Source organism: Peromyscus leucopus, chromosome 4 (genome assembly GCF_004664715.2).
Source record: "Peromyscus leucopus breed LL Stock chromosome 4, UCI_PerLeu_2.1, whole genome shotgun sequence".
Classification (NCBI taxonomy): domain Eukaryota; kingdom Metazoa; phylum Chordata; class Mammalia; order Rodentia; family Cricetidae; genus Peromyscus; species Peromyscus leucopus.
Window position 1 is genome coordinate 12291540 of NC_051066.1, and position 24551 is coordinate 12316090.

Consider the following 24551-nt stretch of genomic DNA (forward strand, 5'->3'; position numbering starts at 1 on the left):
CTGATCCTAGCTAGCTCTCCTCTGACCTCCTGTGACCATGGGCCCATTCCATTCAAGGCATGGTTTTGGTGGCAAGCGCCTTTACACAGTGAGTCATCTTGCTGGGCTATCTTTCTCTTCTCTCCTCCTCTTTTTGTTTCTGCTCATCCTCCCTGTCCTCCTCCTTCCTGCTCATCTGCCCCTCTCCCCTCTCCTCTCTCCCTCACCCTCTCCTTCTCTCATAGCTCAGGCTGCTTTTGAACTCACTTGGTAGCCAAGGACGACCTGGAACTCCTGATCATCCTATGCACCGCCATATCTAGTTCCTGTAGATTGAATCTGGGATTTCAGACTTGCTGGCAAGCACTCTATCAACCAAGCCATGTCCTCAGCCCTCGGTTTCCTTTCCTGCTACATGGATATTAACTGTGCAGGGGGTTTGCTGAGGCCGAGCAAGGTGGTGTAGTGAGCAAGGTACTAGCCTCTGGTAGGAGCTCACAGGGTAGCTGTGGTGACGATGATGGTGACGGAGGAGCATGGAGTCACCTATCCAGCTGCTGCTCCAGAGGGACTAAGAAGAGCAGGAGCAATCAGCCTGACTTTCAAGAGGAAGCAGCTAGCAGGGTTTGAAGCAGCTAGGGGAGAATCAGTTGAGGTCAGAAGTTGGGATAAAAATGGGAATAGGGCCATACTGTCCACTAAGAGTAAGGTGGACTCGTGTATGTAGAGAGCAGTGGAGTTGCTGGGTAGACCTGTGTGTGCTGAGCTGAGCACTTGCTGTGTTCTTAGAGTTGTAGGGATCTATGGGAGAGTCTGTACCGAGGTGGGTACCATCCTGCTGGGACAGGAACATGGGCTTCCCGGCCACCAGGGGTCTCCATGATCCCGTGCTATAGTGCTCCAGGGTTCCTTTATCTTCAGAGTGTTAGTGCTGTTGGTGATCCTGGCAGAGCTAACTGTTATTTTTAAGCAGTATTTGGTTACGGAAAGCATCACCGAGCTCCTGAACGCAGTCCTTAACTTGGACATTTTGATTACCACTCACAAATGAACAGGGCCATTGCAAGGGATTCCTGACGGTCTCTGCCTGTCTCCTTCTCTGCTCATTACCACTGTAGGAGAATGTGCCACAGGTCTACCCCGAACTGGACCAATCTCAGGGCATGGGAACCAGTCCTACCAGCCCTGCTTGACGCCTGTGGCCTCTTTGCTCTGCCTTCCAGAACATGCCCAATGTCCGAGATCATGATGCTTCTGTCTACCTCCGCCTGCAGGGGGATGCCTTGTCTGTGGGTGGCTATGAGGCCAACCCCATCTTTTGGGAGGAGGTAAGACCCCCACAAGGGTCCCAAGGTGGAAAAACAGAGGTGCCCTGGCTCCACCCACCCCTAGTATTTCTGAGAGCTGGCACTCAGGTACACAGAAGCTAGGGTGGGATTACTGCCCCCCTCAGCATGAGGCTTTCAAAGATCTCAGTCTTTGGTCTGCTGGCAGCAAAGATGGGCCCTCTGAAACCCTCCCCTGCCCCTCCCCAGGGCCACAGTAGGGCCTCTGGGCTGGAGGACAATTCAGAGGATTGCCCAGCTGTCTCATCCACATGTCCACACACAGAGTGATTAGATGGCCATTCTGCACCAAATGCCACTTTATTTCTGCAAAGTGTTGGGGAGACTAAGATAATAGCCCCTGCCTCAAGATGTCTGGAGGAGGGGAGTCCAACAAAACGTTAAGTAAGTAATGCAATGTGGGTGGTGCCTGCACCCCCCCCAATATAGTTAGCAGTTTATGGATCATGCAGAGACACTGGAAGTCAGGTTGAAGGCACAGGTGGACTAGATGGCCAGTTGCCCAGGCTGCGGTGCAGGCCTAGGAGCAGCTCCAGCTTGCTCTGGCCCCCTCTTGAGACAGGGTTTCTCTGTGTAGCTCTGGCTGTCCTGGAACTCACTCTGCAGACCAGGCTGGCCTTTACCTCCCAGAGATCCCCCTGCCTCTGCCTCTCCAGTGCTAGGATTAAAGGCATGTGCCATCATGACTGGCTCAGCTTGCTCTTCTGGAGGTCAGAAGGCCGAGCACAGGGGAATGGTTGGTAGGGCAGGTTCGTGGAGGGTTTTATGGAGTTGTGGTAGGTAACTGGGAGCCATGGGAGGCTCCCAGAAGGGCAGCTGCTGTATGGTTTGAGGGAACGGGTTAGAGGCTAGAAGCTGGTACCCAACTGGAGAGCACAGAAACAGTCCAGGGAAGCTTGGTGGGCGTGGGGCCAGGAAGGAAGGGGAGTGGGTGGATTGAGAGCCCACCGGGGAGTCCTGTCCTCTGCCTCCTCTGACCTGATGGAGGTCAGTCATGTGCCCTTCCCGGCTAGGGGCTGGAGCTGTGTCAGAGGTGGGCCTGGAAGGGACTGGTGCTTTTCTCACGGCAGTGTGACAGATTTCCCGACGCTGCCTCTGCAGGTGTCAGACAAATTTGCCTTTGGCCTCTTTGACCTGGACTGGGATGTGTTCACCCAGCACATCGAAGGTGCCATTAACCGTGTCCCTGTGCTGGAGAAGACGGGGATCAAGTCCACTGTCTGTGGTCCTGGTGAGTGGGGAGGCTGAGGCCGGAGCAGAGGCATCCTTGGGTCCATCTGGGTGACAGTGCCTTCCTGAGAGTGACCTGTCTCATGTGACCTGGGCTTGGCTTGGTGTAGGAGAAAACCCAAACTAGCGAGGGCAGCAGTGTATCCCTGAGCGTGAAGCCCATGAAGCTTCTGACCCCAGCACTGAGATTCTAGACCCTACTCGTTCCCAGAACGTGGGGTTTTCGTCTGCAAAAATGGGAATGTGGGACCCTGTCCTAGTAGCATGGGAGGCAGAGTGAGAACAGGAAGACGAACTCTGTCTCTAGCACAGTGATCTCCTGGTGGAGCCCCCAGCTTTGCACCCCAATTCTTACTTCCCTGCCAGGGTCCCCAACCATTGGCTTCACCTCCTGTCCTTGGGTGGCCAGAACTCTGTAGGGTTAGAGATGAGCTGGGCATGGAGAGATGCCTGACTAGGGGCTCCCAAGCCCCTGCCTCCTCTCTGTTCTCCAGGAGGCTAAGAAGAGTGAGTTTAGTTCCCAGCCCTCTCCCTGTAGATTATCTACAGAGAAGCCACTGCTCACAGAGGACCCCAGGTTCCATCCCAGAATGAGGATGCAGGGCTGCTGGTGGAGAATCCTAGGAAAGAGGCCATGCTGGAAAGTAGGTCTATGCTGACCAACTAACTGATAGTAAGATTCAGGCAGCTGCACCTTGGAGGTGAGTGTGGAACCACCCAGTAGCTCCATACCCCTGAGGCCTGTGTCCTCATTCTTGACAAAGCCCATCTTTTTCTTGGGCAAGAGTTCCCAGCCTGGCCGGGGAGACCCAGGCCGGACTGCCTAGAGGAAGGAGCTTGTCTTAGTTACTTTTCCCATTACTGCAGCAAAATGTCCCGACAAAGCAACTTAACAAAGAAAGGGCTTATTTTGGCTCACAGTTCAAAGGTACAGACCATCACCGCAGAGCAGTCCTGGATGGGGAGCTCGAGTTACATGGTAACATTGTATCCATAGTCAGGAAGCAGAGAGATGAATGCAGATGCTCAGTCTAGGACCCCTGCCCAGGGAACAGGGCTGCCTACTCTTAGAGCGGGTCTTCTCACCTTAGTTTACCTAATCTAGAAAAAAAAAAATCTGTCACAGGCATGCCTCGAGGCTAATCTCATCGAGATGATTCCTCACAGTTGGGAGACCAGCCTCCTGGGTAATTTTAGATCCTGCCGAGTTGAAGATCAGTATCAGCCATCACAGAGCCAGCCAGCGCTGGGCTGAGATGTAGACTACACATGGCAAGGTAGAAACGTGGTCTCAGCAGAATTTCAGGGGTGTGTTTCCTGCTTTCTACAGAGTGAACTTTGCCTCCGGTTCAGTTCCCTTGAGAACCAAGCTCAGAAAGATATAGGATAGCCCCAAAGGAAACTGTCTTCGGCTCCATCGGCTGAGCAGTCCAGGACTAGGAGCACCTGAGCACCACAGCATTTGACCTGGGAGGCGGGGACAGAATACCAGTTAGCAGAGGTGGCTTGGGGCTGAGAAGTCACAGGCTGGGGCCAAGCCAGTCACTGGTAGTAAGGCCTTATGGATGAAAGGGGACAGCAGGGAGCCAGGAGGCCAAGGGTCTTCCACGGGGCAAAGTGGCCAGGCCATCTCTCCTGACGAAGGGTACCAGATGGGAGGTGCTATGGCCCTCTGGGGAGTCCAGCCCTCAGTGTCTGGGCATGCTTGGTGGCTACGGAGCAGCCGGCTCAGTCTGTGCTCGCATGTGTGTTGAAGAAGGCTGTGCACTGGGTACAGCCCCAGGGAGACCAGATGGAGTCAGCAGCTAGCCTCTGTGAGCAGGCTGAGAGCACGCCTGATCTGGGACGTGGGCGAGGGCTGTGACTCACGTTCCTGCTCAGCCAGAGTGGGACCGATGGTGAGAAACACAGGAAGAATCCCAGGGGCATGAATGTCCCCAGAGGCTCTCTTTGTCTAATTAAGCCTGGAAGCTGTCACTCCCTCATGGGGCCCTATTTTGAGGGAAGTCTGCTTGGGAGGACAACTTGGGTCTGTTCTCTTAGCAGTGAGGGTGAGTTTGGGGATGGAGGTCGGAGGGTAGCTTTTCTCCTTGGCAGACAAACAGCTCAGAGGTTTGGGCCTCCAGAATTCAGAGATATCCCAGCCCCAGACTTGGGGGAGGCTGGGGGCAGACAGAGCTCATAGACCTAGGCTGAGAATTAATAGCCAAGGTGAGATGGCAGATTCGAGTCCTTCCACCCGTGGTGCTGGGAGCTCCAGTGTCCTTAAGTTTCTCAGTCTTGCCTGTGTTAAAAATCTAAGGAACTGTACTCCACACCTGCCCATCCCCAGCTCCGACAAATTTGCTTGGGATCCCTCTCTTATCTTTTTAGACCTGGACATGGCTCCCATCACCTTCTCCAGCCACTCGGGTCCTACCCAGATGACTACCCTACCCTCACTCATATAGTCCAGCCTCACTCAGGACCCTGGAGAGTCACCTGAGTTCCACCACAGGCCTTCCTCCCCTCTCTGAGGCCTTCTACTAGGAGGGTAAAAGGCCATTGGCCCTGCAGACCAAGTTCCTCCCCTTCCCCACTGGTTCCCAATGTAGCATCCCCATGCTCTTCACCACACTCAGTTGGCTCATCTGGGTCTGCCTTGGCTTTGAGCCGTCTCTCAGCGTGCTCCTTCAAATGGCCAGTCCTTCCGGAACACACACAGGGCTGATGTGGAACCATGAGAGGAATGCTGAGCTCATATTTGGCCAGTGTGTATGGTGTGGCAGACCAGGAGCCCCTCTTTTAGCCTCTCACAGCCTGCTTCAGGAACACTTCTTGTTGTCCCACACAATGTCTGCCTTTGGCCTTATGTGGGCCCCTGTGGAGTCCAACTGAGGGACGAGTGGTGGCCTGGCTCCCTTGCCATTGCCCTCGGACGTGGCGGCAGTGTCCTGCTGTTTGAAAGCTTCCTCTTGCTCCATGACTGGTTGCCCCTCAGCTCCGACACCATGCCCATCAGCAGGTTGGGCTCTAACCACCCTCTGGAGAGGATGGACATGCTGCTTCTCTACCTGCAGAGGCTAAGAACCTGGGGTTGGATCTGGGCAGCTTTGCTGAGTGACTGGAACACAGCAGACCCCAGGCAGACAGCTTCCTCTCCTGTGGAAAAAAAAAAAAAAACACGGGGCAGCAGTAGTTCATGCCATGCAAGACTGTGGGGAGCATCCCGCTGATCTTGGGGTGGCGCCCTCATTTTTGCTTATCCAGCTCTTTGGTTTCTGTCTTTCTTGCTGTCCAATCAGCTCTGCTGGGTGGAATTTGTCTTGCTTAGAGCTGCCTCCCAGGGCCAAGCATGTGACAGTCAGGGAACAAATGTTTGTGGGCTAACTCAGCCTTGTGGAGTCAGTGCCGGAATCCTGATTGTTCAATGGAGGAAGTTAAGGCAGAGAGGCAGAGTGGCCTGCCTGAGGAGTCAAGCAGGGATGAATCCGTGACTGTGACTGTAATGTCCTCTGATACCTGAGGCACCCTGGCAGCAAAGAAAATGTGATCATTCATTCATTCATTGATTAATTAATTCATCCATTCAAGAGTACATATTGAGTACCTGGCTAGCCTCTGCTAAGCCTGAGTACATGGCTGTTAGCAAGGATGAGCCCTGCCCTCACTATCTAGCGGTCAACAACACAGAAAGATGGTGGCTCGGTGAGGGGACTTGCAGCACTGTGCTGGGTCAGAGGAAGGTCCCTTGTTGGTGGAACAGTGACAATGGTCCTGATGTGAATCTGGGCCCACGGGGCAGAGCTGACAGGTCAAGTGCTTAGGGGACCAATGACAGGAGCCACCAGGGAGGCTCCCTGGAGGAAGCAGTATTGCCTTGGGTGAGAAGGATGGAAGGTTCTAACCAAAGGCTGTCCAAGGACTACTTTCCCATCCCTACTGTCCCAGGGCACCCTTCCCCGAGGGCCCGAGGCCTGGAGGAGTCTGAGGCCTCCCTTCTTTTCAGAATCCTTCACCCCCGACCACAAGCCCCTGATGGGGGAGGCTCCTGAGCTCCGAGGATTCTTCCTTGGCTGTGGCTTCAACAGCGCAGGTGAGGGGACACCTGATGGGGGAGGGCCCTGGTGGTATGGAGACGGGGAGACCTGTGGGGCAGAGTGCAGTCCTGCTGGAGGCACGCAGCCCCTCAACACCCAGGTGTAAGAACAGGGTGTGGGGGTGGGTGCCATGGAGATAGGTGTGTAAAGTTGGGTATGGAGGGAACAGACTGTAGGCCTACACTCCCATCTCACCAGGCATGATGCTGGGCGGTGGCTGTGGACACGAGCTGGCCAATTGGATTGTTCACGGGCGCCCAGAGAAGGACATGTACAGCTATGACATCAGGTAAGTGTGGTGGCCGGAGCCAGAGAGCAGGGCATGGGGCGGCACAGCAGGGCAGAGGGGTGAGGGCTGTTTTATGAAGGAACCTACCTTGAAATCCAGACGATCTCTTGGAAGTGGGGCAGCCAGGGTGGGAAGGGAGAAGGCAGTGGTTGGCGGGAGGTGTCATGGAGAAGCACCTGGATGTGGCAGTCCACAGCCTCTGTGGAGTCCAGGATCTCTTGGCCTAGGTCTTGCCTGACCCACATCAACAGGATCCCATCATTCTACTGCACAGATGGGGAGACTGAGGCTAGGGAGAAGGGCCCAGCTGGGACCATTGTTAGGACCAAGAGCTGGGCCCCTTGTCTGGTGGCCCAACATGAGTCAGACTCAACACTGGGCAGGCTCTGCGCCATGATGCAGGACAGTCAGCATGGACAGGCTGGTGTGGGTACAGAGAGTGACTTGGGTCTGTGAGGAAGACCTGGGCACTGAACCGTATAGTTTGGGCCGAATGCTGATGACAAGAGCCTGAAGGCATCCTAGGGCTCCACAGCCTGCTGCAAGGGCTCCCAGGCAAGAGGCAGGAGACTCCCTAGTTCTGTCTGACCCAGGCTCCATGTCCCTTTCTTAGAATAGTCATATTGACCTGTGCAGTGTGGTCCATACCCGTGACCTGCTGGGGCCATGCCAGGCACTGCAGGGCAGCACAGGAACTGACTGCTTCTCGGCCTGTTCTGTGTGCAGTTAGTATGTGCTCCTGGCCAATCGTCTCCAGGGGGCACCCAGCTGCCCTGTTGGCCTGACAAGGGGACAGAGTCAGGTGGAGGGGCTGCTGGCTCAGTGCAGGATGTCCCACAGCCCTGCCAGCTTGTCTCTTCTTGGCTGGATGAGAACATTGCACCCACGGGGGAGGTGACGTCTGCCACCACAAAGACAGATGGCTGACTCTGAGAACCCCAGAGTGCCACCCCCTACCCAGCTTCTGGTGCTGTGAGGTCTGCTATATCCCCTCAGAGACTGTCTGCAGCCTTGCCTATGCCTTCCTCCCAGAGAGGAATGTTCTAGAAATGATACAGCTGCAAGGGGCCTCAGGGAAGGGCCTGTTCATACTCCTCCTGTTGCAAACAGAGCAGGGCAGCCTGACCTTCTCCTTCAGCTGTGTGGTCAGAGCCACAGGACCATCATCAGTGCCACCCTTCCAGCATCAGGGCTTCGTTCAGCCCGGACCAGATCAGCTGGGGTTAGCAATACCTGTGTAGCGCACCTGAGGATCCACTGTGGACTCCAGACCTGTGTGTGTGTGTGTGTGTGTGTGTGTGTGTGTGAGAGAGAGAGAGAGAGAGAGAGAGAGAGAGAGAGAGAGAGAGAGACAGAGACAGAGACAGACAGAGACAGACAGACAGACAGACACAGACACAGAGGAAGACAGACACAAAGAAAAAATCAGAGGGGGCAACGTGAACCAAAACCTCTCTCTCTTCTGTGCCCATTTTTCCTTATGGGTCACCTGCTTATAACTAGGTCAAGGACAGGATGCACTCCTTCACCCTCATCTATAAGGAGGCCCCCTCAGTGGGGACATGTCTGGGTAGGCAGCCAGCACTGGGTCCTGGGCATGTCTAGACCCCAGCTGCAAGGGAGGGTCCCAGGGTTTGCTCAGCACCAGGGGCCTCCAGACCACAGCCGATGCTTCTCTCACAGCAGAAAGGATGGGTCTCAGTTGCCCACCCCAACACTCTCAGTTGTGTGGCCCTGGGCTAGTCCTTCCTCTTCTCTGAGCCTTAATTTCTGCATCTGTGAAATGGGAAGATGGACCACCCACCTCCCCTGGGCATCTTGGACCTGTACATGCGGTTGCTTTTTACCCAATCTGGCAGAGATCAACTGTGGACTGGCCTCCTCATGACAGCCTTAGCTGGCTTAGCTGTGAGAGGAGTAGTTTATGACTAAGTGAAGAGGCTAGCCCCGGCCCAGGCTGTAGGTTGGATCCCTGACAGGTTGTCCACAGCAGTGATCCATCTCCTTCGCTGGTGGCAGGCGTTTCCACCACTCACTCACGGACCACCCCCGCTGGATCCGCGAGCGCAGCCACGAGTCCTATGCCAAGAACTACTCAGTTGTCTTCCCCCACGATGAGCCGCTGGCAGGACGCAACATGAGGAAAGACCCCCTGCATGAGGTACACCAGGCATACACAAGCTGAGGGCCTTGGGGTGTCGGGGTAACATTCATATGCGGTACTCCGTTGCAGGCCTGTGTCCCATGAGTTCTGGGTAGGGTGCTGTGCCAGGGCTGGGGGAGACTAGCCCCTGCAGGGACTTTAGGCCAAGCAGAGAGGCAGAGGTCCTGAAAACCAGACTCGGGGATTGGGGAGACGGTATATGTCAGAGGGGTAGCCAGGCTGTGCATATGAAGAGACAGGACTTCTCTTCATAATCTTCTTGGGCTACAGTCTCTGTGTTCTGGAAGATTCAAGATCAAGTTGCTCCTGACCTGGTTCCTGACGGAGGCAAATTGGCTGAGGACAATCACTGTCTTGCTGTGTCCTCCCAGAGCAGACAGCATCCTGGCAGGTCCTCCTCTTCTTGGAAGGGGACCAGCCCTCTGGGATTGGGACCCGCTCTATGACCTTATTCAACCCTAATGCTCTCCCTATAGGCTCGGTCTCCAGACCATCACACAGTGGTTTGGGCTTCAACATATGTTGCTGATGGGGGCACAGTTCAGCTCATAGCTGGTGGAGAGGAGCAGTGACCTGGGCTGGGGACCCTGCTTCCCTGAGCACTCTTGGGTGGGTGGTGCCCTGGCTCTGCACCCTATGTGGTGTCTGGCCTTGTGTGATGGGCCCTCTCTGTCTCCTTCAGGAGCTGCTCCAACGAGGCTGTGTGTTTCAAGAACGACAGGGCTGGGAACGGCCAGGGTGGTTCAACCCCAAAGAAACAGCTCCGGTGAGTGACGATGCCTGGGCACTGGTCCATGTGACTGGGAGGCTCTGGGCCTCTCATACCCTTCCTCATCTCAGCATCCTCCCAGGCACCCAAGTCAGGCCAATCCGGTGTGCCTCAGGCTGTGGTGCTAGATCAGTCATCTGCACTCAGGAAACTGAGTACCAACCTGGGAGAGGGTTGTCAGCACCTCAGCATCTGCAAAGGCTTTGCTCCCAATGTGCTTGCAAGTGGCCAGGCTTCCCAGGCCCAGGTGGGCAAGCACCGGATACTAGCACAGACCCGCAATGTGGACAGAACGGAGAACCCCTGGTTCTGGGATGAACGCGGCCCCTTTTTACACACCCTTCAGAATGTATATTTGGCAACAGCAGCTGTAGTTGCTGTCAGTAGGAGGAACTGTGCCTCTGTGTGTCAGTTTATCCACTGAACCATCCCATATGGTGGCCTCTGGGACGCCTTGGGGGCCTCCCCAGAGTATCCTAGCAACAGCCCCTGGGAGCAGGCCAGAGGCTTTGAGGCCCACATCTAGGTATGTGCAAGTTAACCCCTTCCTGCCGATGTGATGTCCCATCCCATTCCAGTGTGACCCCCTTCCATTTCCTCAGTAACCCAGGTCCATGACTCACTGCAGGGCACACTTAGGGGTGACAGTCATTAATATGCAACCAGGGGCCTCTGTTCCAGGACCAGGGTCTTTTCTTTCATTGACCCCCGGAGGCAGAGTAGGCAGGATGGGCTGGGCAGACCCTCTGCCCTGGAGGCCTTAGGCAGGGAGAGGCACTGAGTGGAACGGGAAGTGCTTTGGTCCCCAGATGAGACTATACCTACCTAGAAGCCAGTCTGGAAAACCTTGCAGGGCTGAAGCAGATGGGTTATTCCTGCTGGGGCTCAGGGGCCGGGGCGGGGTGGGGGGAGGTATGCCTGGCTTGGGAGGGAGAGGTGCTGGGAAGGGCCTCACAGATGCCATGGCTGGCAGCAGGGCTGGGCGTAAGAGACTAAGGTAGAACCTCCCACTCCTGGAGCTCAGCTCTTACTCCTGAGAAGTGGGCGAAGCCTGGGATTGGAGCTTTGGGAAAGGAAATCCACAGCTCCTTTTTTCACCCCTGCAGTATGAAGGAAGCCATTCAGAGCCTGAGGTCATGGGTGGTGGTGGTGGGGCATCTAACAGAGGTGAGAGAACTCAGGAGAGGCTGGGACAATGGAGGAGAGCCAGACACTGGAGCCTTCGCCCGAGTCTTCCAGGAACAGCCATAGACACCAGTCACACCCGCCCAGAGTCATGCCTTGACTCCTCAGCTTGGTCTGTACTTTGGGGTGGGTTTAATCCCCCAGGCTTCAGGTTTTCCATCTGCAGAGTGGGTGGCTCATTAGGCACTGTGGGCACTTTCAGTGGGAGTTGGAGGGTGTCGGAAATTTTCATGACAACAGTACCTGGAACCAACTCTATGGTGGTTCCTACCCACACCTCCACCGTCCACCTGATGTCCTGGCATCGGGTAGATGCCCTCACAGTGGCCTAAGTTCCTCTCCAGCTCACTCGGTGTCCAGTCTCTTCCCCAACCTCCAGTCATGGTGTCAGAACCAGCAAGGCAGGGATTAAGCTGTCTTCTGAGCAAGTATCCTTGTGTTACCAGAGCTGAACAAACTCCACGCATGTCTGTGACCCACTCGTTGTCCAGGAGGGAGGTTGGTGGAGGACAGACCAACCCTGTTATGTTCAGAATTGACGGAAGGCATGGTGGTAGGAACGCAAGGCAGCTGGTCACGTTGTGTCTTTAGTCAGGAAGTAGAGAGCAGAAAGGAAGTGGGTCTAGGCTGCCAAGTCTCAACCCCGGTCTCCCTTGACCCATTTACTTCAATAAGGTTCCCTATCCTAAACGGTCCACAACCTCGGGAACTGGGCGTTCAAACACAGGAGCCCGCGGGGGACATTTTACCTTCAAGCCACAACGAGGAGGGAAGAGGAAGGGAGACTGGGAAATGACCTCACTCTTCTGTAACAGGTCCTTGACTATGATTACTATGGGGCCTATGGAAAGCAGGCACACGGGAACTACGCCTACAGCAGGCTGCTGGGCGATGAGTACACTTTCGACTTCCCACCCCACCACCACACGGTAAGCAGCCGGTGCTGGGTCCAGTGAGTCCCCAGCTGCCCTCCGTTCCTCACGGAGAATCCACTGCTGAGCTGCCTTGGCTTTGGGGCGGGGGGGCTCCTGCTTCCTCCAGGCTCACTCCTTTCTGGTTAATGCAGTTTTGTGGAAACCACGTCATGTTTTCCTCACAGTCTGTCTTCTGCATCAGCAGCTTGCCGGCAGTCAGGTCTGAGGGTCCCTCAATATTGCTGCTGGAGGGCAAAGAGGCAGGGCTGAGGCAGCTGGCCTGGGCGGCTGTCTTAGTTGAGGTTTCTATTGCTGTGATAAAACACAGTGACCAAAAGCCACCTGAGGATGGAAGGGTTTGTTTCAGCTTACAGTTTGTCGTCCCTCGTGAAGGACAAGAACTCAGGGCAGGAACCTGGAGGCAGGAACTGAAGCAGAGGCCGTGGAGGAAGGACACTTCCTGGCTCATTTCTCATATCTTACACTGTCTGCTTTCTTACACAGTTCAGCGCCACCTGCCCAGGGGTGTGGCACAGCCCTTGGTCAGCTAGGCTCATCGACATCCTTTTTGTTTTTTGAGACAGGGTTTCTCTGTGTAGCTTTGGTGCCTGTCCTGGATCTCACTCTGTAGACCAGGCTGGCCTCGAACTCACAGAAATCCGCCTGCCTCTGTCTCCTGAGTGCTGGGATTAAAGGTGTGTGCCACCACTGCCTGGCATCGACATCCATTGTTAACCAACAAAATGCCCTACAGATTTGCCTATAGGCAATCTGAATGGAGGTATTTTATCGACTAAGGTTCCTCTTCTCAGGTAATTCTAGTTTGTGTCAATCTTACAAACAAACAAAAACAACAAAACAAGGACAACGGCTTTGAGATGGGACTGTACTGTCTCTTAGTCCTCTGGTTCTGAGGCTATGAAGATCCATGAGGGATGGGGCTTCCACTTCTTGGGGTCTACAGAGGCCTCCACCCTCCACTCAGAGTGGAGTGGGTCTACACGAGGTGGGCTTGCTGGCCCCATGCCCAAGGCCACTGGGTGGGTCCTCCAAATGCCAAAGCAGAAGAGGCTGGCGTGGCTGCACCATTGAAGCCTGTTCACTGACTCAAAAGTGGGCAGGTGAGGCTGTGCAGGCAGCTTGTGTTCCCTCTCCAATGGACCTGCCTCTCCACCTTATGACGGACGAGGTGCTGAGGCCTGGGGACCAGGTATTCCTGTGGCAGCGTGTATCCCACAGGGAGCTCACAGAGAATGAGCAATGATGATGTCCACGCCATGCCTCCCTAGCTCCTCTGAGAACCACAGTTGTCTCTGGACTTGTCATTATGCCTGAGGCACCTGTGATATCCCACCGTGCATCTGAGGTAGGTACAGAGCCAAGTCCTCAGCCTGGGCCCTAGACTGTGGGCAAAGCATCAGGAAGGCATCATGGTATTCAGGGTAGGGCTTCAGAGGCAGGGACTGCCATCACTCAAGCCCCTCCCTCACAGTCAGTGTCAATGGGGACTGCGTCTCTCCAAACTCTTGAACCAGACCCCTCATTTTCATGGCACACTGTGGCCAGTTCTGAAGGCAAGGGCCCATTTCTTCCCACTATGCTTGTTTGAGAAGGAAATGATTATTAAGGCAGGTCAGGCCTTTCTGAAGTGGTACCCGGAGTCAGGGGCTCCATAAAATGCAGCAGTTGCAGGCCCGGCTTGGTGCCCAGTCCTCACAGCCTCCTCAAGGGAGTGCATGGCTGCGTCTGGCACCTCAGCACCTGCAGCTTCTACAGCCTGTGGGACTTCTGGCCCTGGAGGGTGTGGAAGCTCGGGGGAGATGCCAATTTGGCTTGGCAGCTCCATCCAGCCTCCGCAAATGCACCAGAGACGGCCCCCGAGCATGAAACACACACTTGTTCTCCACGTTGGCAGCTTCCCCAGCCAGGCAGACGCGAGTGTCAGCCCAGGAAGCTGTTTGGGTTTGGGTCGGCAGCTCTAACAGTGCCAGCAAAGGCACCTCAAAGCCTGGCGGACAGCAAGTGAGCCTTAATGATGTCTGGAGGGAAGCAGAGGAGCGGAGGCCTCAGGAGGCAGTGTGGTGTGCCAGCCTGCTGGCTGACGGCTAAGCCAGGTCCGTGGTGCTTGTCCAGAAGCCTACTGCAAGGTTGCAAAGGCCAGTTGCTCAGCTCTGGGTATGGCGTTGGAAACCTCCTCTGTCACCCTTGTGATGAGGGGCTTTTTGTGGTCACAACATTTCTGTGGCATTTCGCTGTACTGCTCTGGACTCCAGAGTGAGTTGGTAACAGCCATCTCACTGGGCGATGAGTTGAGGAGGCTGTGGTTCAGCTCCCAGAGACACCCACTGTCTGTCTAGCCCATGGCAGCTGCTCCCACCGTCATTTGTACCCTCAGTAATGAAAGTGAGGCTGGCATAGCCGATCAGTGGTGAGGAGGAGGCAGGGAGGGGTATGTACTCTCTTCATTGTTAACACCTCTATTGAGATGTAATTCCCACAGCACACAGTCCATCGATTGAAGCTTTCCATTCACTGTTCCTCAGCAGGAACGGAGGGACAGCTTCATCTCTCCACACAGGAAATCCCACAGTCACCAGGAGCCACCCCCATTCCCCATTCTATCCCCCACACAAGATCAGTAAGGGATCCTGTCTCAAGAGAAAAAGATGGAAACCGGTAAGACAAGGACGAACAACGTCCTCTGGCTCCTGCAACTGCCTATTGGCACACACACACAGTCCATACACAGACACACACACCACATACATACAATACACAGGCACACACACCACATACATACAATACACAGGCACACACACCACATACATACAATACACAGACACACACCACATACATACAATACACAGACACACACCACATACATACAATACACAGACACACACACCACATACATACAATACACAGGCACACACACCACATACATACAATACACAGACACATATACCACATACATACAATACACAGGCACACACACCACATACATACAATACACAGGCACACACACCACATACATACAATACACAGACACATATACCACATACATACAATACACAGGCACACACACCACATACATACAATACACAGGCACACACACCACATACATACAATACACAGACACACACCACATACATACAATACACAGACACACACACCACATACATACAATACACAGACACACACACCACATACATACAATACACAGACACACACACCACATACATACAATACACAGGCACACACACCACATACATACAATACACAGACACATATACCACATACATACAATACACAGGCACACACACCACATACATACAATACACAGACACACACACCACATACATACAATACACAGGCACACACACCACATACATACAATACACAGGCACACACACCACATACATACAATACACAGACACACACACCACATACATACAATACACATACACACACCACATACATACAATACACAGACACACACACCACATACATACAATACACAGACACACACACCACATACATACAATACACAGACACACACACCACATACAAACACAGCCTAAAATAAATACACATCCTGGTTACAAGTCCCCTGTTTGATGTGTACTGTATAGATCTCTCCTATTCCCTTTTCACTGTCATTATGGAATCATTTGAAATACAAACTCTAATCCTTTTGTATAAACGTCCAAAGTTGCGATGATGTCCAGTTCATCTCTCTTACCCTTGTGCTGTTGGCGCCTTCGACATCATGTCTAAGAGACCGGCTCGAGCGGCAAACGCATACTTCCCTGTTTTCTTCTAAGGGTTTTGTCACCTCAGCCCTTGTGTCTACAACCCATTTTGTCTGGAGTCTTGTGTGTGGCATGAGAAAGTGTTCAGACATCTTTCTTTTGCATGTGGGTATCCAAATTGCTGAGAGGACTCCATCCCCATGGGATTCTCCTGGGGTCCTTGTTGAAGACCAGTCTCCATCAACATGGGGGTGATTTCCAGACCCTGGGCTCTGCCCCATTAGTCCACATCTCCATCACCAGCTCAGCCCAACACTATTTTGTCTACTGTAGTTTTTTTCCCTCCAGCAAGTGTTGGATATTTTGTCTACTGTAGCCCCTCCTTTCCCACCCCGTACCAGCAAGTGTTGGAATCAGGAAATGTGAAAACATCAACTTGATTCTCCCTTTTCAAGATTGTTTAGGATACTCTGGCCCCTTAAAATTCCATTTGGATTTTAGGGTGAGCTTGTCAACCTCTGCAAAAGATCCAGCTGAGGCTGTGACAGATCTGTAGATCAACCTGAGTGTGCTCCTTACCGACAGTGAACTTTGGTGTTTTTCCATTGGTTTTGGTCATTATTTTCTCTCAAAAACATTTCTCCAGCCGGGCGGTGGTGGCGCACGCCTTTAATCCCAGCACTCGGGAGGCAGAGCCAGGCAGATCTCTGTGAGTTCGAGGCCAGCCTGGGCTACCAAGTGAGTCCCAGGAAAGGCACAAAGCTACACAGAGAAACCCTGTCTCGAAAAACAAAACAAAACAAAACAAAACAAAACAAAACAAAACAAAACAAAACAAAAAAAAATTTCTCCAGGGCCTGGGGAGACAGCTCAGTCAGTTAAATGCTTGCCACACAAGCATGAGGACTTGAGTTTGGAACCCTAGACTGGATATAAAAATCCAGGTACTGCTGTGTGGTGGTGGCGCACGCCTTTAATCCCAGCATTCAGGAAGCAGAGGCAGGTGGATCTCTGTGAGTTCAAGGCCAGCCTGGTCTATAGAGTGAGTTCTAGGGCAGCCAGGGCTACACGGAGAACCCTGTCTCGAAAAACCAAAACAACAAAACAAAAAATAAAAACAATAACAAAAAACCTAGCCAAGCCAGCCTAGCCAGTCAGTGGCTTCAGGGTCAGTGAAGGAGACCCTGTCTCAAAAAGTAACAAAGAGCCATTGAGGAGGACACCAGGTATCAACCCATGCTCTTCACACGTGCGTGCGCATATACCTGCACACATATACACGCATGCAGTTTAACTTTTTATGGTAAGAACTTTGCATTTCTGTTGTCAGCCCACTTCTAGATATTTTTATGGCTTTGGGGGCTATGAATAATGGAGTTGTTTTCTTGGTTTCTCTTTAGATTGCTCTGTGCTAATGCATAGAAATGGAGTGGGTTTCCTTCTGCTTGCTCTCCATTTAGTTTACCTTCTCTCTAGTTTCTTGGAGGGGAAGGCAGGGTCACTAGCTTGACCCTCTGGTCCTCCTGCCTCTACCTCCCATTGCTGGAATGACAGGACTGACCCACTATGGCTGGTTTTCATGGCAATTCTTTTGAATGACAAAGCCAGTTTATGAGGTGTCCCTGTGTGCTCCCATTCTCGAGAAGAAGGCACTGTGGTGGGCCCCTGAGCTGGGATGACTGGGAGGTTGGGAGGGCAGTGGTGGGGAGACTCTGAGCAAGTGTGTCAAAAAAGGCCCAGTCCCATGTCCCCAGGTCTAGCACCCTGAAAAGCCTTCCTCCACTGGGCCTTTCAGATCCGGGAGGAATGTCTGACCTGCCGACGGGCTGCTGCTGTGTTCAACATGTCTTATTTTGGGAAGTTCTACCTGCTGGGAGTGGACGCCAAGAAGGCCGCTGACTGGCTCTTCTCAGCAGATGTCAATCGACCTCCAGGTACTGGGCCCAGGGTGGCTAGATCCGTTCCTCTCTGCCTTCAGTTTCAGAAGAATCCCACGGTATAGCCATGCGCAACAGGGACCAGGGAGCAGGCAGGGGGCCTGCTGTTCTTCCCCTGGGTCTGACCGGTCTGATGTCTGGCCTTCCATGTCCCGTCACCAATCCCCAACCTCGTAGTCTTCCCCCTCCTGCATCACATCCTCCATCCTTTCTTCTTCCCTCATTCTGGATCCCGCCTTTCTTTGCTCACAGAAGGGATCCATGGCCATGAACACTGAGCAATACCTCCTGGTGCTTGAACACAGTCACATCTCCTCACTACCGGGGTGCTTTCCCCATGTGGGGTTGCCAGAATTAAAAGTCCATAATGCTTAGTTGCGTTTTAATCTCGAGTAAATAGTGAGCATTTTTTGTTATGGTGTAGCCCATGAAATATTTGGGATACTCATCATTTTGTCACCCAACTCCCCACTGTCTTACTCATCCACCCACTCATCCTCATTGTTATTCCTTTTCCACGCTGTTGTAAAAAGTCCCACAAGCTAGGTGGTTTAAAATAGGACGTGGATTACCTTCTGGTCCTGTAGGTCAGAGGCCGGAATCAGGGTGCTGGCTAAGCCTCATCCCTCCAAGGTTATGAGTGGGCTCCCTCCTGCCTCCTCCAGCTTGGTGGGGCCGGGAGCATCGGCCTTGCTTGGCTGCCGCCACCTCACCGGTCTTGGCCTCTGATGCTGCATGCTGCATCCCCCCATCTTTTCTCCTTGTCTCTCTGTATGTGTGGATGTGGGTGCACATGTGTACACGTGCATGCGGACATCAGAGGACATTCTTGGGTGTCATTCCTCAGGAACCAACCACCTTGGCTTTTGTGGAGACAGGGTCTTTCACTGGCCTGGAGCTCACCAAGTCGCCTAGGCTGGCCAGCCGGGGAGCCCTGGGGATTGTCTCATCCCTGCCTCCCCAGCATTGGGATTACAAGTATACGCCACCACACTTGACTCTTTTTTTACATGGGTCCTGTGGATTGAACTGTGCATTGAGTCAACTCCCCAGGCCTTAGCTTTCTTCTTTCTGTAAACAGTCCCACTGGCTGGGAGTCCATCTGAGTGACTGTGCCTCACCAGGGTTATAAGGACCTTACCTCCAAGTAAGGTCTCACCTGCAAGTCCTTGGAGCCACACCCTAATATGTCTATTTGTGGGGTGTGATTCAACCTGAGACATCCTGTGTGCAGCCAGTGAGCAGCCGGCAGCCCCATGTGCAGCTGGTCTCACTCTTCCAATAGTCATTGGTGTGACTCTTCCAACAGCTCCACCCACCCGCTCACCCCCTACCACCCCCAGCGGCCTTCCAGCCCTTTCTACTGCCCCTTCTGCATCCATCTGCTCACTCCCCAGGATGCTCACCCTTCCACCCACCCCTCTCACCTCCCTCATTCCTCTGCTTGTCTGCTGTTCATCCGCACAACCACTTACCCCGTAGATACCGATTCTGCCATTTCAGGCACACTGCTGAGGGCGATTTGGGTAGGGACGAGGGAGGAGCCAGGCGAGCATTTTCAAAGAATGCCCTTCCCCAGATGACAACCATGGATGACCTCATCAATAGTCTGGTTGGTTGAGACAGAGTCACAGGACAGGAGGTCTTATGCGGAAGACTTGCCATGGGGTTGTCTAGGTTCTGAGGAAGAGCAAGCTTTGGTGGAGCTCACGCCTGGGTCCTTGTTGTCAGGCTCAACGGTGTACACGTGCATGCTGAACCACCGGGGAGGCACTGAGAGCGACCTGACCGTCAGCCGCCTGGCCTCAGGCACCCAGGCCAGTCCCCTGGCCCCTGCCTTTGAAGGTAAGGCCATGAGAAGCCTTGGCATGGATGTGACCTGCTCAGGGGCCTGGCTGTCACTGGTAACCAGAAGGTCAGAGAGAATTGTCTGGCACGACTATATAATAACCTGTCATGTCCACTTGTGGTCAGGACCTGGAGATTAGTGGTCTCATTTCAGGCTAAATGCTAGCTGTGTTCGGGCGGCTGTTCTGCTGCCCTGAGCACCCCATAATTATGTCTTTGAACCTGTTGGTGCTGTGGCATGTTGGAGCAGCCCTGGTGTGGCTGACTCAGCCTAGCTGTCCAGCATCAGACCAGGGGAAGGCCACACCTCCCGCTCAGAGCTCAGCCTCTTCCCTTCCTGACATCTGGGCTGGTCTCAGTTCTTGAACCACTGCCATCCTCAGGTCTGGGCAGGTCCCCTGATACCAGGCTCAGTGTCCAGCCCACTCTGGCCCCTGGATGACCTCTATGTCCCTCCACTTCTCCTTGCACACCCCTGATGACAAGCAGCTCAACACTTTAGTCCTGCTTACACAGGACATCTAGACAAGTCTGCCCCCTGTCATCCCAACCCCGGATCCTACCTGTCACTTTCCACAGGGGCAGCTCCATCTCCCGTCCTGTAGCCTATGTCCACCAGGAAAAGAGAGGGAACAGAGTGGGCCTGCCTTTTCTCCAAGAGGGCATTGATACTTCTAAAAGGGTGGCTTACAGGGAGGGAGAGGAACCAACTGTGTGGCTCTCTGGCTGCCATTTAAGAGAATGACAGTGGGCAGTGCTGGCCCAGATGGACCCTGGCTGCTTCCTGCTTCTCCCCATGTTCCTGAAGCCTCCTGGTGCTAAGTCCCAGTCTGGGCATGGGCACAGGGGAGGGAAGGGGGCTCACTAAGGAGCCAGTCCCATTACCTATGTGTGATACAGCTATTCTGATTTTTTTGTACTGGGGTTGAACCTAGGGAAAGCACATTCTCAATAAGTACTGTATCCCCCGAGCTACAGCCTCACCACCATTTTCTGAAATTTTAAAAATTTGAGACCTTGCTGGGCGGCGGTGGCACACGCCTTTAATCCCAGCACTCAGGAGGCACAGCCAGGCGGATCTCTGTGAGTTCGAGGCCAGCCTGGGTTACCAAGTGAGTTCCAGGAAAGGCGCAAAGCTACACAGAGAAACCCTGTCTCAAAAAACCAAAAAAAAAAAAAAAAAAAAAGTGCTTTGTGACATCTTATCTTGTGCCTCCCACCCTGTGCATAGTTCCTGGGGCTGAGTGCTTGAGGCCTGCACCCAGGGGGCATGGCCAGATGACCCAGTGAGCCCCATGCCTTGGAGGCCATGGATCCCAGGGACTCCCCCAAACAGCAGAGGAATGGCTCCTGCCCTGACACAGCTCCTGGGATGCATATGCAATTGCATTATGTATATATTTAATATGCATGTTAATTATGCATATGACTCAGCGCTCCAGTAAGTCAAGAGAATTTGACAATTTACATGTGATCAAGGCTGTGTACTAAGCAGCTGTCAATCTTGGAAGCAATTTTAAATTATCTTTATTCATCTTTCTTAATATTATAAAAGATGTACTTGCTTGTTTGAAACACATTGACATAATGAAAATGGCATGTAAGACCTGCCACCCACAATGCTCACCCCACACCTGGAAATGGCGGAGAGGAGTCTGGGGTGAGACTCTACCCCCTTGGCTCATGTGGATCTGCCTTTCACCATGTTCCAGGCCCTGTACTGTCTCTGCAGGGCAGCTGAATGGGGATGGCTGCCCAGGGCAAACAGGCACATTACTCTCAGGCCATCGGGTAGAGAACTCAGACTGGTAACAGAATGGGGGCTGAAGTATGCATGGGGGCATTGGTGATGGTGGGATATCCTTTGGCCTGGGGTTGAAGACACTGTCCAGAATTCAAGTATCCTCTGGTAACTCCAGGGATCAGGAAGTCTTCTGCTCGTTCCCCCTCTCTCCCTGTCTCTCTCTGTCTCTCTCCCTCCCTCTCCTTCCCCCTCCCTCTTTTCTATTCATGAGGAGGAACTGAGGGAGGATTTGGTGTGTCCTGACTCGTGCTCTGCTAGCATTTTGGCCCTGGAGGCTCTAAGGAGCCCTGTGCTGGGGCCAGGCCCACTGTAAGGTGAAAATGGAAAGGCTCAGAAAGATGAACATTGGGGCCAGCAAGCTGCAGACAGTGCAGTGGGACAGGCTGGCCAAAGCCCACATGCCTCCCCAGACTGCATCCTTCCACGGGTGTGTGTGTTCCGGTGAGGTGTATCCAGAGTAAAGGTGCCAGATGTGAGGAGTCAGGCCTTCTGCCATCCGTGGCCCAGAGGATGCTCCTCAGGTGCATCAGTAGTGTGAGGAGACCGGGTGGAGGGACAGGCAGGGTGCCTAGGTTTGGCTGTCATAGACCCAGCCTATTGCAGAACTCTGGGGGTGAGAGGGGTTCCAGGAGGAGATGCCACTGCATGTGTCATGGAGGTGGAGAAGCCCCGAGGGAGAGAACTGGGCAGGATCAAAGCGCCCCTCAATAGAACCAAGTCCTGCAGAGAGAGGCTGCGAGGCCGGTGCTGAGGACTCTGAAGTTTGGGAAAGCTTGGGCGGGATGGGGGGCAGAGCGTGTAAATATTGCCATTCTGCCTCCCAAACCCTGCTTCCTGTGCCTGACGAGGCTTTGCCTCCCCCCAGCAGCCCTCTAAGGTGTTTCCAGTTGCATCCTGCTGCCTGAGCAAATGATCAGGGCCCAGAAGCCCAGGGACTTTTAGGGCTTTTACTGTGAAGCAGAGGAACCTCACGGGAGTCAGTGAAGAAGGGGGGGGGGTTGATAGAATCCTCCCACCCCACCTCCCTTGTGCCACGCACCTCCCCCCAGCTGGTCCAGGGAGTAGTAAAGGCAGTGGTTCAGGGATACCCGACTACCACGGGTCATACCATCCTTTCCAATGACAAATTTTGTGAACCCTGAATCACAGAGGGAACCACCGATTGGTGAGCTTGATTACTGGGTCCAAGGCCACTAAGCTCTGAGGCTGTGGTTTCCCCAAACACCTGGCAGAGTGAACTGGTGTCCAAGGGTGGAGGCCCAGGGCCTATGTGGCTCTGCAGATGTCCTGTGGCCACAGAGACGGTGGGTTCCACTTATTCCCAATACGTGTCTTCTCTCTGAAGTTCTGGGGAAAGTTAATGTGTTAACATCCTGGGTGATCCAGGTTATATTAGCCATTTCTCTCATTGCTGTGACAAAAGCCTCCTGAAGAAGGAGGGACTCATCAGTTCACAGTCCAAGGGCACAGCAGGGAGAATATGGCAGCGGGACCTTGAGATGACCAGTCACGTTACATCCAGTCAGGAAGCAGAGAGAGGTGGATGCTGGTGCTCAGCTCACTTTCTCCTTTTTATTTCCTAGTCCTCCACCCATCCAAGTTGTCACCCACAGTCAGGGTGGGGCTTCTTACCCTAATTAACTGAATCTAGAACCCACCCCCTTGGACATGCTCAGAGACCTGTTTTCTAGGTGATTTTAGATCTTGTCAATTGACCATCAAGGTTAGCCATCATGAGGGGGCTGTAGTCTCTAACTCTCCCCATCTCCAAGCCTGGCCCAGTGAGCTTCAGAACGGCAGAGGCAGGGAGCCCAGGGGCATGGGGCATGTTAAGGATGGGAACTAGTAAGGACATTGAAATCTAGGAGGGAAAAATACTTGTCTGAGGCTGCTTAGCCCTAGTGGTTGAGGCTGGATAGACCTCCCCGGACCTGAAGGCACCAGAGCCTTAACCCTTTTTCTGAGAAGCAGGCGGAACCTTTAACACTGCCCATCGCAGGAACTAAGCTATAATACCCTTTCTGCAATAAGAGTCTGGGGTCCCTTAGGCTCACCCTCACCATGTTCCCTGTCCCAAGGTCCTGTTCTAAACCTGGTGCTTCTCCTCCAGGGGATGGCTACTACTTGGCTGTGGGTGGGGCTGTGGCCCAGCACAACTGGTCCCACATAACCACGGTTCTACAGGATCAGAAGTTCCAGTGCCAGCTTATGGATTGTTCTGAAGATCTGGGCATGCTCAGTATCCAGGGCCCAGCCAGGTGAGAGAAGACAGGGACCTGATACCTGGGTTGCCTGGGTGCATCTAGGCCCCAGACCCTCCAGCCCAGCCCATGGGCAGAACCAGTCATCTGAACAATGGGTGCTCTGACAACCTGGAATGCTACATAGGCTGAGCAGAGTCCAGTCCCTGGCCAATGCTCTGAGAACAGGAGGGGCACCAGGTCATAGTCTTTGCTGAGCGCCTTTCAGGGACAACGTACTGAAGGCACATCTTGACCAGGAAGAGGGGCAGGTGGTGAGGACAGCATTGTGAGGCTGCCACATGGGGACATGGAAACCATTTATTCAAGTGTTTAGAGTGTTTGATTAGCATCTGGCTGCAGGGTCCAGTGGTGCTGTGGATGTGGCTTCCAGTCCTCCCCCCACTAAGGGGTATTGGAACCCATATGCCAGCCTGAAGGAGTGGAATCCCACCTGCTGCACCAGAGGCCCAGCCTGGCCTTCAGGAGACTCTAGTTTCATTGCATGGTGACCTTGGACAGGGCTTGGCTATTTTTAGAGTGAGGGAGGCAGGTGGGTGAGGAGGGAGGAAAGGAATGGTTTACCAGACAGTCAGATCAAGGTGCAGCCCCAGGGGACAGCCGGGTGGCAGCCTCCAGGCTGGCAGCTCTCCTCCCCATCTCCTCCTCTTTTGTATGTGTAGTAATGTCACTAGTTACTAAGGGCCTAGTTACTAAGCTGTGTGGGGGAGCACTTAGCACAGCATCTGGGCCATGGAAGGTACAATGTGAACTGCTACGCGGAAGAACTTTCTGGAAGTTGGTTGTCCCTGGGCCAGCCAGTATGGCAGCTGCTGAACCTTTACTTGGCTCTTGACCCTTTTGGGCAGCTGAGTTCTTCGATTTAATGAGCTTTGTTCAGTTCAAAGAGCTTCCTGTGGTTGCTGGGGACATGCCGAGCTTCTCCGGATGGTCACGGTTGTCAACATTAGCCCCAGGCACTGGACATGGCTTTTGTGGTTCTGTGAGGGTTGTC

At 53.6% G+C, this 24551-nt stretch overlaps 1 protein-coding gene across 4 annotated transcripts in view; it reads left to right on the forward strand.

Annotated features, from left to right (window-relative positions):
• Sardh (sarcosine dehydrogenase) overlaps positions 1-24551 on the forward strand; it is a 64095-nt gene that overhangs the window by 14102 nt on the left and 25442 nt on the right. For all 4 annotated transcript variants that reach the window (XM_037204649.1, XM_037204648.1, XM_028858739.2 and 1 more), the window contains 10 exons: positions 1203-1307; positions 2427-2556; positions 6544-6630; positions 6833-6923; positions 8943-9084; positions 9770-9853; positions 11857-11970; positions 17503-17641; positions 19376-19489; positions 23407-23554. In XM_037204649.1, the coding sequence (XP_037060544.1) occupies positions 1203-1307; positions 2427-2556; positions 6544-6630; positions 6833-6923; positions 8943-9084; positions 9770-9853; positions 11857-11970; positions 17503-17641; positions 19376-19489; positions 23407-23554 (1154 nt within the window). The remainder of the gene's footprint in view (positions 1-1202; positions 1308-2426; positions 2557-6543; positions 6631-6832; positions 6924-8942; positions 9085-9769; positions 9854-11856; positions 11971-17502; positions 17642-19375; positions 19490-23406; positions 23555-24551) is intronic.